This window comes from Aspergillus tanneri (assembly GCF_003426965.1).
Source record: "Aspergillus tanneri strain NIH1004 chromosome Unknown AapTan_7_pilon_pilon_pilon, whole genome shotgun sequence".
NCBI lineage: Eukaryota > Fungi > Ascomycota > Eurotiomycetes > Eurotiales > Aspergillaceae > Aspergillus > Aspergillus tanneri.
The window spans coordinates 520,477-536,322 of record NW_022984634.1 but is presented as its reverse complement, the minus strand read 5'-3'; the positions used below and the strand labels follow the sequence as shown (position 1 = coordinate 536,322).

The 15,846-nt window shown below is 47.2% G+C and overlaps 2 protein-coding genes across 2 annotated transcripts; both read left to right on the top strand.

Moving 5' to 3' along the window:
- Nucleotides 1-4,778: 4,778 nt before the first annotated feature.
- On the top strand, nt 4,779-8,409 carry ATNIH1004_006778 (uncharacterized protein; the record flags this gene model as incomplete). The annotated part of the gene is made up of 3 exons (XM_033571405.1): nt 4,779-5,380; nt 5,450-6,833; nt 6,910-8,409. The coding sequence occupies 3 exons, from the start codon at nt 4,779-4,781 to the stop codon at nt 8,407-8,409; spliced, it is 3,486 nt and encodes a 1,161-aa protein (XP_033424720.1).
- A 1,096-nt stretch (nt 8,410-9,505) lies between these two features.
- ATNIH1004_006777 (uncharacterized protein) lies at nt 9,506-14,935 on the top strand (the record flags this gene model as incomplete). Its single annotated transcript, XM_033571404.1, has 8 exons — nt 9,506-10,006; nt 10,130-10,423; nt 10,485-11,039; nt 12,054-13,435; nt 13,492-13,772; nt 13,827-13,964; nt 14,046-14,377; nt 14,432-14,935. 8 exons carry the CDS (start codon nt 9,506-9,508, stop codon nt 14,933-14,935), a joined length of 3,987 nt encoding a protein of 1,328 aa, XP_033424719.1.
- Between the last annotated feature and the right edge of the window lie 911 nt (nt 14,936-15,846).

The window sequence follows — 15,846 nt, the reverse complement described above, 5'->3', positions numbered from 1 at the left end:
TAAACTGGGGCCAAGTACAACGTCCAGCGCAATTGCCTTTGATTGTTTGGTGGAGTAGGGGACAAGCGATCTACTAGGACCAATCAATTAGACGACCATTCAGGGACGGCGCCTATGAAGAAGGGGCATCAGAACAACTTCAGGGGGGGAAGTGGAAACTTGGGTATGGATCTAAACAAACCTAAGACTAAAGTAGGCCAGATAGACAGCTGCGCAAGATAATTCCCACCCCCTCAATTGAGGTGAGTTGACGGTGGAGATGGGAAAGTGCTCTGAGCAGTCAGTAACGAAGGGCGGCAAATAGGGCGCCAAGCTGTACCAGCAGCTCTTGAGAAGTTTAGCGTTGCTCTGAAGCAGACCAAAGTAAAATGACAAGAAACGGAAAATAGAGAAAGAAATGTAGGAAACGAAGACCAGTTAAGTAAAGGAGACCCAGAAAGATCAAAGAAGCAGGAAGAAGGGTCAGTGGACATGGCACGACATATTAATGCTTGCCGACCGAGGAGGGTGTGCCTCCTTTCAGGTTGGGTCTGGCTGGTTCTCCGCAATAATAATAGGAAGGTAAAAGGTCACGCCCCATTTCAGCTTTCACCTCTTAAACATTTACGGGCCATGATTCAGTTGCTAAATTGAATCCTCCTATACTTTGGACATAGATTCTAGGGTAGCATAATTGAATAACTAGGTAGTGCACATATTGCTCCCTCTGTGGTTTCTTGCACCGCCCCCTTCCTGAAGCTGCTAGGTGCACTTCTCGACTAATGGTAGGTTTTTATTGCTTAAAGGATCGATAAATCATCTCGAATGTTCTAACTAGATGATCTAGACAGATCAACGCTCTGCCCATCCAGATCATACAGTGAAACTGACGTGGACATGGACTCGTGCGACACCTATTGATATGGACCGACAAGAGAGAGCAATATCAATATCCAAGTACTCCATACGTTTCTCCCATCACGGCTCTCAAGGCTCTGTCTGGAGAACGGGCCACTTCGCTTCCAAACTACCGCTACTCTTACTGGTACGCCTAATTATAAAGCTGCTACTATTTTCTTCTAAGCCGTACCAATTCATGTCTAAGTCTAACTAACATCAGTCCCTGATCCAATAATGAAACCGCCCCACCAGTGCGTTCCGTTCGTTGGAGTTCAACCTCATTTTGAAACGGAGCTAGACTGCTTTAGATCAACCCTGCTGATTGCTCGGTGGACCGATGACGACCCCTCCCCCGATGCCGCCCTAAACCTACTCCGTAACGACAATCGCTGAGGCAGCCACCGATTTTTCTCATCTTTGGTGCTCGGAGGACAATCATTTGGTACTGTTTGTTGTGTCCATCCCGCGTAACTAATAATGTAGGTAGGCAGCGCACAGTTTGTACTTAGTACGTCACCTTCATTCCTATGGTTATAGATACTGTCCGCAATATCTACCAGGAAGTTCCTGTTGGCTCTTCTGGCGTTCCGCTACTGGCGCTATTAATGGTGGGAATTTCAAAGAATCTCCGGGGCCGAACAAGTGAACCTGGTGTTGCGATAGTCTCCCCGCCACCTATTCTTGTACTCCATATATTGCCCTTCTTGATTTCTGAGGTCTCACTTGATAGACCAAAAATAAATAAAGAGGATTCACCTGCACCATCCTACCTATGAGAAATGGAGACGACGTATAGTAAGGTCAAGCTACGTGTGAGACCCTGGATGGTCAGTCGCCAAACATGGACTGCTACATTGAATTAACAAGCAAGAATGCCATTGATCCCCCCAAACGAGTGTGTTGAACCAGAAAAGGTCTGGGTGTTTTCCACCACTTCAATAATGCTTAAGGATCTCCGGTAGCTGAGTTATGTACAGCCTGAGATTGCGTTCCCGTTGCATATTTGAAACGTCGGACTCGAGACGTTAAATGCTGATACCGAAGCTTGACTTTTCAATATCCCCAGGTAGCATGAACTAGAAATGCAATATAGTAGGACTCTATTCACCTACTCTATACGGAGAATTCTTTATCGACTTGAGTAGGCGAAGATCTTCAACAGCAGCACATATTATCATTTGAGGATAGGATAACATGTTCTCTCACTATCATTAAATTTCTATCGCCCCTGACAAGAAACACCTATTGGTTTACAAGGTCGTCGGAAGAACAGTAAGCTCCGAAAGGAGGATCCTGTCAAGTATCCAATTTCCACTAAGGCACTACGGAGTAGGCTTAAAGGCTGGTGTGGAGGCCAAGAAATGGCCGGACTCATCGCCGGCTTTCCCTTTTCATCGATCCCGCGGCATACCTTTTTCACCTAATGAGATAAAAAAACCTGCATAAGATAGGCGTGCATGTGGTAAGGTTGTGCAACAGCGCAAGCACACAAGGCATGTCATTGCATAGTCTAGATTCTTGGATCTTCAACCAGCAAAATAGAGTGTCCAAGCCAAGTCATTCCATGCAAGTTTTCCGGCCAACCAGGTAAGGAGTTCGCCGCTGGGGTACTCCAGTCTGTAGTTTATCCTCCCTGAATTTCTCCCATGCGACACCAAGTGGTGGCTCAATTCCCTCTCTCCGCATCTATCTGCCAAACAAAGCCAGCACTCGATCCTGGATAAAGACATAATATACCTACTATGGATTCTGGGTTTCTCACCCTTAGGGTTAAACAGTAACAGCCCACCCACTCCCAAGTAAAGGCTTGTATGCATTACATGGCTTGCCTGTCAACGGAAACGATGTGAGTTCCGTGGACGCTGCGTGTACTCTTTTGCATCCTTAATTTTTCTCATGCGTGGGGAAGATTAGTATGAGAGACTAGCGCTAACTGCGGTAGGCAGCTATATTTCTTTTGGGTCCCTCTGTATTCCGTCTCGTCCCGGTGCCAATTGTATATAGAGTGGTACATATATTTTATATATTCTTGAATCAATTACAGGTATGGAGTACATATTGATGGTACTTTTTCGGGCGTTCTGTGTAAATAAACACATTCATTACCTTACTACAGTGGTGCGAAAGGAAAGCGAGATGTGGGGGCAGAAAGGGGGCCTTCTTTTCCAAGTTGACAACCCTATTTCTGTTGTTGAGATCAGAGTAAGTTCCTATTCTGCATGAAATCGTTGACAACTTCATTTAACCTCTTGGTTGGTTAGTGGGTTTGTCGTTCAAATATTAATTCGAAATTATTATCCTTTTTTACTTTATCCACAATACATTTATTTTTCCTGATGTAGAGATACCTTTTCTGTAACTACATACCGAGTAGTTAGTTACTTGAATGTTCAATATATTTAGACCATGCTTGGTGATCAATGCTGGCGAATCTTGAACAGCACTATAACTGGTAATAATGACAATAATAATAATAACTTAACCCGTCGTGTATTACCCATTTTCTATATAGTTTAGACTCCTGGGCTACCAACCATACTGTACCTACACCATGCAAAGATATATACATCTGAGGGACTTTAGTAGTGCAGGATATGTATATTGTCTCCCTTTTTTGCCCACTTTACTAGATGGTCATCCCATTAGCCACGTTCCCAAATCATGGCTCTTTACTAATATTGACCTGGTTCCCGTGTTTAATTAATCTACAATGACCAGTAGCCTGGAAACAAGCCTTTGGATCAACCTTTTAGAACATCTTAATATCCACCCCACCTGTTATTGCTGAAGGTATGGTTTGTCTTGCGATTCCACAGGAACGTAGTGCCTTAATACTCAGTAAAGCGCAAACTCTTCCCGGAAAGCATCTCTGTGGTTTCCGTGAAGGTCGTTGGGTATATATTTATAACATATTCCTAGAAGTCCTTCTGGAAAATAGGTGGTAAATATTTATGCATTTAGATACGCCGACATTTAAAAGCAAGGAGGACATTAATTTCTCATCTCCAGCACACATTTAATACCCGAGTACTTCTGGCTGATTATCAGTTTAGTAAAATAGCAACCAGTGAGCGCTAAAATACAGATATGCCGATTTAGTTATCGGCTTGCTTTAGTATCTGCTTTCGTGTCTGCCAGGTAGCGTTAGAGAGCAGCGCGTCGGAGCCGATGTTTCTATCCAGTATGTCTAGATAGTGAGTATATCACTATTTTCAATTTAGACACAGGATACTGTAGAAGTTTCGAAAATAATAAAGAGTAGATGACAGAGTGGTATAATAATAGTGACATGGCTGAGACACCAAGGCCTGTTGTGTGTTGTGTTTTTTTAGCGCTTCCAAGATTAGAAGTCACCAGCACCGTAACGAACAAAGCGAGCAAACATGGCTTAATGGGAAAACTTGGAATTTCGCATTCCAACTCATACTCAGCCCTGTTTTTTTTTTTTTTTTTGAACCCCCTTCTCTCTCGGATTTGACTTCGCTTCTTCCTGACATCAGTAGTCGATATTCTCGTCTCAAGTCTGAATTCCGAATTTCTTTTCCCCTTTCCGAGTTTCCGTGTTTACAGCTGCTGCGCCTCGCCATCCATCCTCTATCCCCACCATCCCCCGAAGTTATGGTTCGCATCCCCTACGTTACCATTTTGGGGCAGGTTGAGGAGTAATTTACTCCCATTCTTGCAAGCCCTCAGTCGATATTTCTGCTTTACGATCCCGGTCCTTCGTTCCCCGACCGCCACCCCCACAGCTCCATCCTTTTGGGAGGATTGCGCCTGTGACATTCTTACCAGACAAACGTATTGTGATACTAAACAGCCTCTGGACAACGTGGATTACATAGCCTGAGAGGGGGCTGACCTCCCCACGGAGGTCATCCGACTGATACCAGACGGACGTGATGGGTGTATACCACGACACGCGATGGCATGACTTATTGGATCCTTCGATTGTATGTCAACTGCAAGCATCTGAGGTGTTGGGAGGTAAACGAGGAGCTCCTCGATGTCGGAAATGGCGAGATACTTTGCGACCGCCGCGACAGTGTCGGGTTGGATCATTTGCGTGTGGAGTTGCTTGGATATTGATATTGTTGATGGTTCTGGTGCCTCCAGCTTACGCTGCGCTGTTGGATTTCGATAACTGCCTAGGAAAGTCCATTATCGAATCGAACCCACGTCAACTACAATTCGTCCCGCTTGATGTATCAGTTGTCTTTGATCTTGACAGCCCACTGCGTGATCTGAATGTGACAGTGTACGGCAACGTTTCTGGGACTGCCGATCGGCGATCTTCTTATCCATCTCCTGATGACCCCCAGTGGGCTAACCTGAATGAGACCGTGGGAAAGATCACAGATTTAGATACGACGAATAACAAATACTCTACCTTGTTAACCTCTGTTAACGTGGTTAGCTTTTCTCCTTACAATGATCCATCCAGATTTTGCGATTCTGTTACCCAAGGGGCATGTCCGCTAGGTCCTGTTTTCAACGTGAACTCGTGAGTATTTACCTTTGCTATTTTTGGCTCTACTCTCCGGATCAGGACTGACAGCCCACGACTTGTTAGGAGCGATTTAAATGCCCTGCGAGCCTTTTCCTTTCAACATGCCATGGATTCATCGTACCGTTTTTCCACGTTGTCGTCGACATTCACAATAAAATCCGGTGATGCCGCGGCTACGGTACTTGGATGCATATCTGTCGACATCACGCCAGACTTAGGATCATCTTTGAAGAGCTCGTTGGCCTACGTGCCTTTGGTGATTCTCCTATTGGTAGCGGTGACTACTATAATTGCGGCAATTTTCAGTCCATGGGGTACGACGGATCCGTTCCACTGGACTAGCAATTACGGCCGCGACGAGGATGCTCTGCGACTAGTGACCCCTGGATTTGGGGATTGTCTCCAATACATACAGTTTGCGGTGCTAACGGGGGGACTGTCTTTGAACTACCCCGGGTATTACCAGCCTGTGGTTAGTCAGGTGGCTTGGTCGGCACTCATGTTCAACCAGAGTTTCCTGAGTCCTGGTCATGAGCGAAATCCTGTTGCAGATGGTGTTTACAGGGTTAACGCCACCGATGGGCTGGATAGGCTGGAGCACTATGTCGGGATGGCGTCGGCGCGTGACATTTGGCCGAGCATGATGGTTTGGCTGCTCGTGATTGTGGCCATTGTCATGCTTCTAATCCAGCTTGCATTTGCGTTTCGTTGGCTTCTTCGTGAGATTGCAGGTATCCCCGAGGAAGACCTTCGTGCGAAGAATATGCCGTTCACTGTTGGCAATGTCATCCGGATTGTGTTTAACTACCTGCTTCTGCCCCTCATCTCGGCTTCATTTTATCAGCTGGTCATTGCAGCAAAATCTCCTGCCTACTGTGTGGCTCTAGCAGTTGTAGTCATCCTGATTTTAGTTTCCTTTTCGATTTGGACGATTCGACTGATCGCGACTACTCGCCCGAAGTCTTATCTATTTGACGATCTTCCCATGGTGCTCCTGTACGGCCCTCTGTACAACACTTTCTGTGATGATGCAGCTGCTTTTGCCGTGGTTCCAATATTCATATCTTTTGCTCGTGGTGTCGCAATTGGAGCCCTTCAACCATCCGGAATAGCCCAAATTGTGCTCCTTGCGATCTGTGAAGTCGTTTCGCTCTTAACACTTCTGGCTTTCCGCCCGTTCCCATCACCGACTTCTATGAATCTTTATCACGCTTGTTTCACCGTTGTTCGGTTTCTCACTATATTGCTCAGTGTCGTTTTCGTTCCCTCCCTGCAGGTTTCACAGGCGGCCCGCGGTTGGATAGGCTACGTGATTCTTCTGCTGCACGCCCTGGTTCTTGTCTTCGGATTCTTTTTAAATGCTCTACAAACCCTAATTGAAGTTATAGCGCGATTGGCTGGCGCAGGCGGGTACGAAGGTGGGGTTACTCGTGGCGGCCTAACAAAGGTATGTGGACACAATTGAAGTTTAGTTCGGCTAGTTCGCAATGTCGACTGCATCGATTTCTAACTGTCAATATCAGGTGTTTGGCATGCGGCAGCTCTCACGACGAGTTCCAAGGCGGGAACCTGGAACTCGTCAAAGTATGGGCTCTGAAGCTGCGATGCTAGCACATACGGATGACCGGCTGTCCTCTCAATTCGAAGGATCAAGACCGAGAAGTCTTTCTGGTAGCTCAGCTCTGCTACTCAACAGGGCGTGTGCTAGTGACGGTAGAACTAGTGCGATCTATGAGTCTGGCAGTGCCCACGGTGGAACCCATAGCCGAGCTAACAGCAGTGGCCTATTTACGCCCTCAACTCCAGGGGGTCACACGTCTTTCTATGCTGCAGGCTACCAGACGACAGGTAGTAGCTCTCCTAAGAGCGGACCTATATTTGCTATGCATCCTCAGGATCCCTATTACCGCCCCCCTAGACCCCGTAGAAAGATGACAGAAGGCAGCTCTGGAGAGAAAGGTAGAGGTAGTTCTCAGCGGGCAGCAGCTTATGGCGATGACGATGATATAATCGAAGGCCCACCAATTTCCGGGAGAGCCACACCCATTCCAGCTTACATTCCTGCGCCCAAGGACGATTTGGATTACGATGATCCTCGACAGTCCACGAAAGACTATGCAGTCCGCGAGGTCGATTTCTATTACCGAGTGCGGGGTCCTCCGTTATCTCAGTCTGGCACACGTAAACTGAAAACGGGCCCAGCAGATCCAACCGGGCCTGTGTCCTCTGCAACGGGATTCTTCCGGCACTTGTTCCGTGGCAAAACGAAGGAGAAAGGAAAAGGGTTTGAAGTTGTCCGGAGCTCGAGGGCACCACCACCTGGGATTTTCCCAGAGGGAGAGGAATTCAATGAGCCATATTCCGATGAGCCAGAAAACCAGGATGCTTCTGGCAACACGCGTCAATCTTCTGAAGGGGACCGCCTCTATCGTGATTCAGATGATGAGAGTAATAACCGACCCGTGAATGATGTTCCGGTCAGTTTACCGCATATCGATGCTGGTGGTGCTATCGAACTTCCCAATCGCCTGGGGTCGCCCCGTAGTTCACGGCTCCCATCATTGGTGGTAGAGACCTCTCTGAATACAGGGCAACAGCATGGCACCGTGAAATCGTTAGACCTTGGTAAAGAAAATTCATCCCAAAAATCTCTACCAGCGGTGACAGAGGCCGTATCGGGGGCTTCTAGAGATTTCCATATGCCTGACGAGCCTGCTTTTACTCAAGGGCAGCTTCACCCTTCTTCGTCCGGTACCGGACGACTGCCTTTTAGCGCTACTAGTTCGCCATCACGGGATCGAAATTTCTCTATCGCGTCAACGACGGCGTCGACGTCTTCAAGCCATCGCCATGCACGAGATGGAAATAATCAGTCTCGCATTGATCGTCCATCTAGTATGGGATATGTTGCTCAATATCGTACCCAGGACAATATTCACGAGGCCAGTCCGGATGAGCCGTCTTTTACAGGAAGTGCCGCAGAGCTTGTGGACGGGCCACATCACCTAGAGGGAGAACGATAAGATATGCATTCGGAATTTGAAGTATATCACTTCTGTGCATTTAATCCAGTAGCGTGCTTGTTTTGGGTTGCTTTCTACTTTGTATTTTGATAAAATAAAGTTACGAATTTCCTTTCTGCTTGGAAAATATGTACGCCCTGGCGTTTGTGATATACGTTTGTATCTGTTACATTTGTACCTGTACATACTGCCTTAAGGCCGCAAATGGTTGCTTTCCTTTTCTGGGTATGGCTTCTGCATGAGCCCTTCCTTTACTCTACAGGCTTATAATCAAAATCTGCTATTCATCCTGTGAAAATAATTCAGAAGTAGTGTATGTTGTTTTTTTTTATTACTTCCCCCTTTATGAAACTTTGTGGGCGGAGAGGTATGTATAGGCGCTTGTACTCTGACGCATACAAACTAATTCCGTGGAACATTTTGATGGAGAAGTAGTAATGGTAATATTGTTGTTTCTAGTCTACCTACCTACTGATGAAGATCCCCTGACCCCCCTCTGGAAAATTGTCATCTAGCATCCGCCACATCTCATCGTGCAGGGATCACGCGGGGCTCTTCTTGACTTGGACCGCCTTTGCGGCAAATCCCCGAGGACCCAGGAGCGAACGTGTGCCAGTCAGACAAACTGGTGTTTTTAAAAAGGTCTCGATATCGATCATACTTGCTGCTTTCCCTCTGGTCTAAATCCAACTTCGTTGTGTTGGCTGGTTGGGTTTGTCACGAGACCCGACCTGATTGATCTCGTTTTTCCCGACTGACCCTTGGCCTGCCTCTTCCCTTCGCTTTTGCCATCCGGACTTTCTTGCCTCTGTGTTGATAAGCCCTGGACTTGGCCTCCCCCTTTTGTTTGACGCTGTGCGCCACTTTATTCTGACTCCTTATCTTTTCATTTCCGAGCTAGTCTTATCACCATCTCCGCGTAAATTCTTGGATCAATCTCCCCTCGAGTCCAACTTCAGCTTCAGCTTCCGTTGTTCCCGCCCTGGAACCACCACGCCACCCAGTCAATGACGCCCCGTCCTCTAAACGACGGAGATTGATCTCCTCTTCAGAATTAGGAAGACATTCCTTTTTAACCGATTTGATTTCCGGGTTCATGTCGTCTCAGTCGGGCCCATCGTCAGCTTCCTCCAATTCACCGACTACCCCCGCTATCTGCCCACCAGAACGTACGGCTACTGCGTCTGGTTATAGAACCCATGCGAGCTCTGCCAGTCGAAATGTTAGCGACGTTGGTCCTGCCTCGGATAGACGCGCAGAGAGACGACGATCGACTATTTCTGGTCCCGATCGGAAACGAAGGCTGGCCAACACACATGGGGATGTCTGGCTGAGACGCGCTGGACCCGGGACTGGGTTGGAACCCGGACCCAGTAGAAGTACCACAAATGTGAATAGCTGGTCTATTCCGAGCGGATCGTCGCGTACGCGGACAGAACATGCTACACTTGGTACTTCCTACGCCACGCCGATCGACTTGTCCTCGCCATCACCAAACCCTGTTCCACCAAATACAAGTGACCGCAGGAGTTCATGGTCTCGAACGGGAGGTGGTTTCTTGGAGTATATAAGGCCTCGATGGCAGCCTGACACTGAGGTGACGGAATGTCCAATTTGTGGAACGCCTTTTAGCTTTTGGTATAGAAAACATCATTGTCGAAAGTGTGGGCGTGTCGTATGCGCGTCATGCTCACCACATCGGATTACAATTCCGAGGCAGTTTATTGTTCGGCCTCCAGAACCTTACCGATCTCCTGTGCCCACCCTAGTTGCCCCAGGAGGATCACATTTTGATCTGGAAGCGAGCGATATTTCTACTGCCTTCAATCCAGCTTTGGGAGGCGGCGAGGAGGTGCGCCTCTGTAATCCCTGTGTTCCGGACCCGAACCCAGAACCACCTCCTGGATATACTGCACTTCGATCTTGCACAGGTGCAGGCTCGGTGAACCAGTCTCGACATCGGAGTTATCATTCTATGTCGACACCAAGCAGAGCATACCCCTATAGTGTAACTGTCAGTGGTTATTGCTATCCTCATTTTTCTGAGAAACTAACGAAAATCTTGTTGTCAACAGGCCGACAACGCTTCTTCTCGACCAAGCCGCAGAACCCTGGGATCAAATGAATTTTTGACCTTCGCTGGCCTGGGGGGTTCATTTGCTTCCCAAATACCTGAGCGTCCAATTGAATACGGACCTATATCGGCTCGTTTTGCGCCGGCCCTGAGGGCGTCTACGTCTCTCCCTCATACCGGACAAAGTGCTAGGCCACTACCACCTGGAACATTACATAGTACAGCCACTGCTAATCTAGCAGATAATTGGCGCTCCTCTCACTCTCTGCGTCGCCGCATCGATGAGCGCGATTTATGCCCAATCTGTGACAATGAACTCCCTCCACTAGGCGAGAATGGGAATGAGGATGTTCGAGAAGTACATATCCGAGAATGCATTGAGAGTCACGGCCGACAAACAGGCTCTCTGCCGCAAAGTGGCAGTCCAGTTACGCAGCCCGCGATACCTGTGCGGATGCTCATTTTCACTGCTACTGAGAAGGACTGTCTCGGTCACGATGGTGCAACACAAGAGTGTACTATCTGTATGGAGGATTACGAAGTCGGTCAGTCACTGGTACGGCTAGAATGTCTATGCAAGTTCCATAAGCGATGCATTGTTGAATGGTTTGAACGAAAGAAGGAATGCCCTGTGCATAAGGTATCATAAGAGCGTTTTAAAGCGTGGTTGTTTCCCCTCTATGCTGTCGATTGTTTTCTAGCTGGATTTTAGGTATATGGCGTTGGCTGTGGCTGGTCCCTCGGCGTTACTCTTTTTTTGCCCCAAGGAACGTGTAGATAGAACTTTAAGCTGGTGGACATTGTATCTCATTTCTTTCCCTTTGCTTTATTTGATCTGCTTGGACGGGGATTGAGCTTCATATTGGAACGTGTCTTTCGGTTATCTGGGAGATTTTACTCCACTCTATTGGGCTATCTGGACTTGGAGAATAAGCCAATGCTGTTACTAGAAACAATATATGTCTGTCTACCGATATTCTACTAGCGTATGATGGATATAGGAAGAACAGAAATGGAAGGGAAGTTCTCGTACTTCGATATATCATTGACTGATTTAAAAGAGAGAGAGAATGAAAGAAAAAGAAAAATTGAGATATCTGGGAAGCCAGAAGGTAGAAGGCTAAAGGATCGAGCGGATCAGGTGCTATGCTACTAAGGCTTCCCGTTTTGCCTGTCCGAATCCAAGCCTAAGATTTTTGCAGATGCGCTGATGTGAATTAAATCGCCCGAATTCCTGCTGTCAAGCGGTACGAATATCCACACACGCTGCAGATACATCATATCACTTATTACTCCTAATTTTCTTGTTCTTGGCTAGGTAACTAACGTCCGGGTCACCGTGTCTGATCGGTGATCGGTGCCCCGACCGATCCGTCTTTCCGACTGCTTTTGTTCACTTCTGTTTTCCAACGAGAGACAGCTTGAAGGTAAGTTGAGAGGGTCTTTCATATTCACATTCGCACTCCTTCCTGGAGAGGGCTGTCTACATGATTAACGCGCTCATCATGGCACTCCCTCGCCATTATGTCGACTCCGTTGAGCTGCCAGGCTGACATATCCGCCCCCGCAGCCGATGGAGATTGATCCGCGCTTACACCCTGGAGGTGAAGTAGCTGCAGAAGCATCGAACCACTCCCTTGTGCCTTCCCCCGGCACAAGGCACACTAATCTCACTGTATCTTCATCACGGACACCTACCGAATACCCGGATCCCCCTCCCTACTTCTCCGGCGAACGCCTGCGCTCTGCCCCCTCTGCTACGAGCAACGTGAACTACTACAATACCTCGACCGCGCAGTCTCCGGTGACACACACATTATGCCAAGGAAAGCCGGAATCCATTCTTGATTCAAGTAATCAAACATATTCTAGCGACACTAATGATCCTTATGCGGATCTGAAACGCCCTCGGGCTTGCGAAGCTTGCCGACAGCTTAAAGTCCGGTGCGAACCCGATGCAACCAATCCGAACGGGTCGTGTAAGCGATGTGCAAAAGCACGAAGGTCATGTGTGGTTACGGTTCCCACCCGTAAGCGTCAAAAAAAGACAGATAGTCGAGTTGCGGAGCTGGAGAGGAAGATTGATGCTCTGACGGCCAGTCTCCAGGCCTCGCATGGCCAGGACCCGTTATTGCAAGCGGCACAATCGGAAACACCACGTGGTGAATATGCAAATCGAAGATGGCTGGGACCAACAAGTACTAGTCCGACCAACAATGTGTCCTCGGAATCGCCGACAACTACTCTATCGGGGACTAAACGACACCATAGCGGGGAGATCAAGGATGCTAGAGACGATGAACTCCCAGGAAGCTGTATGCCTAGCCCTACTACGGAGAATACAGTAGACCATGGTGGTAAACAGCCCCACGGCGGCCGCGTGTGTAGCCCGAATGCCACATTGAAGCCCGAATCACGCAACGAATTTGTTGATGTGATTGATAGAGGTCTCGTCAGTGTGGAGGTAGCGACGGAAGCATTTAATAGATATACCTCCGAGATGGCCGACAAAATCCCCATGGTGATCTTTCCTACTGGAACCACGATGCAGGACGTTCGAAGGAGAAAGCCTCTGGTGCTCCATGCGATTGTTGCAGCCGCTGTTGGCCCCATCCAACCTGACTTGCACATACCCCTTGTGAATGACTTTTACAAGGTCATTGCAGACCGGATTATAGTTAGGGGAGAAAAGTCATTGGAACTTATGCAGGGCCTTCTTGTGACCTGTAACTGGTATACGCCACCAGATAACTTCGAGGAACTTAAGTTCTTCCAGTTGAGCCATCTGGCTCTTACGGTGGGCATCGACATAGGGATGTATCGGAAATCTACGGCTAGGAGTAAGCCGTTCAGCTTAATCAGGGAATCTGCAGCAAAAAAGACACCCTCACAGGATCCTGATTCTCCTGAAGCTCGACGAGCATGGCTTGGGTGTTACTTTGTAGCAGTGCAGTAAGTAACATCTGACTTAAGATTTGAAGCACTGGAGTGTTTTTGACCTTTGATAGGGTATCGACCTCTTTGAGGCGGCCAATTCTTGTGCGTTGGAGCTCGTACATGGACGAGTGTGTGGAAATCCTGGAAAAATCACCAGAAGCCCTGCCAACCGATAAGACTATGATTCACTGGGCTAAGTTGGCGCAAATTATAGAAGAGATTAACATGCAATTTGTTGGCGATGACACCGCTGCAACTGTCTCCTTCGATGAGCCTAAATTCCAGTATACTCTGAAGGTTTTCGAGAAGCAGCTTGAGCAGTGGCGGAGAGAAGCGCGACCTGAAGAATCTCGTAAATTTATATCTTTCATCATTTAAGATGTTCGGCTGCTGACTGGTATTCTAGCTATGTTGAAACAGGCAGAATGCATTGTCGATCTTTATATGCACGAGGGCGCCATGCATATGGAACTCAATGATGACAAGGAAACAACAAGTGAAGTCTATTCAAGTCCAACCAGTGCAGCCCATATGAATGCATTAAGTATTTGTCTTACTGCCATTCATCGGGCCCTGGACACAATTTGTTCTATTGACTGCAAAGACCTCATTTCACTACCTGTAGTGGCTCTGGCTCGAACATCATTCGCAGTTGTGGCCCTCATCAAATTATATTCCCTTGCCTCAGCTCCGGAAACCCGCATCGGACAGGTCATTGAACCATCGAGTTTGAAGGTGGAGTACTATCTCGACAAGGTCGTTCAGCATTACACCACAGCAGGCGATCTTGCTGGTGGCCGAACGCCAGCGAAGTTTTCTGTGGTTCTACGCATGCTACGGAGTTGGTTTGCTAAGCGGAAAGACCAAATTCCAGCACTAAAAGAGATTTTGGGAGGAAAGCATAGTATTGTTCTATGTCAGGATGGCTCAGAAAATAGCGATGAGAGAAACCAACCGGTTAGTTTTCCCAACAAGTTTCCGAATGCATCAAATCCACTGACAGCCGTCTAGTCTAAATCTGGCTCCACCCCACTTCACCTTCTGAGTGAAGTCGCCGTGAGCGAGCCGAAGAACCGGCCTGCCGATCCAGGTCAAATACCTTACCCACAACGAGCAGCGCCAACAGCCAGTTTGCCGCAGACCTCGGACTCACTCACCACGCCCTCATTCTCAGGCCTCATCTCCCAATCCCAGTCCCTGGATCCAACATCCGGGCCACCCACGGGCCCGAATACAACATCAAACTCTGAAAATTGGGTTCAATACCCCCCATCTCGTCAATATTACCCTTCATTCAGCTCTCCCTATCAAGACATTCCATCCTCAGGCTACCCCGATCCCAGTGGAAACAACTTGGTCATGTCCGACGCTACGCAGGAATTCTATGTTCCCGAACTCGGGCTACAAGTAGGAGTGGACCCGAGCAATCTGTTCGCTTTGGAGAATATGTTTGGATACGGAGTTTTGAACCTGCCGCTGCCGCTGCCGACTGACGATGACATTGGATATTATTAATCGGGGAACGGAGCACGGAGTACAGACTGTAGATAGATGATGTCCAGTCCATTCCACCCCCACTCAAATATGGAGTTTCATGGATAAGATCCGCTTGTGTATAATTGTAATGTTCATAGTATTATGCACTTCACATTTAAAATTGATTCTTGAACCCTATGATGATATGAATCATTGCCAAGCCTGATATTAATAAGCCTATCACAATAGTTAGTTAACAAGTTAGCTATTCTATAACATATAAATATAAGCATAAGAAACTTTTATTAAACAAGGTATATACCTGAAAGATGAATTTCATTTATAGCAATAAGTCAATTCAGAAAAATGACCAATCGTATGATTTTAAATAATAATAATAATAATAAAAATAATAATAATAATAATAATGCCTTTTTTTTTTTACACAGCTTTGTATTATATTATAATCTAGTAACACTCCACATATCTAGTTCCAAAAAGGCCTAGGGAACTGCTAAACAATACTTCGTATGCCTAACTAACCAGCTAGTAAGTCACTGTTGTTCAGAAGGAATTGGAGGCCTGTGCTATCCAACCCGTGGGGGTTTGTTACCTGCATGATAGGTAACACAGTATTGGGGTAATTGGGGTATTTCATTAGTAATGATATCTAATAGTTAGACTAGTGTCAGATCACAAACCATGATCACGATCAGTCACACATCCATACTAGTTAACTACTATATACATACAAGAAAACTTGATGACTGATATTTACAGCAGTTCTGGATCGACCAGTTGGACTCCTGAATACACATATCTCCGACAACACGGAACAAGCCCCACAATCGTACAGATTGGCCCCATCAATGAAAGGTGAATGGTCCCGCCCCACATGACGAAAATGTCCGACTGTCTTGTGTCTGTCAATGGTGGAAGTTAATTTTCGG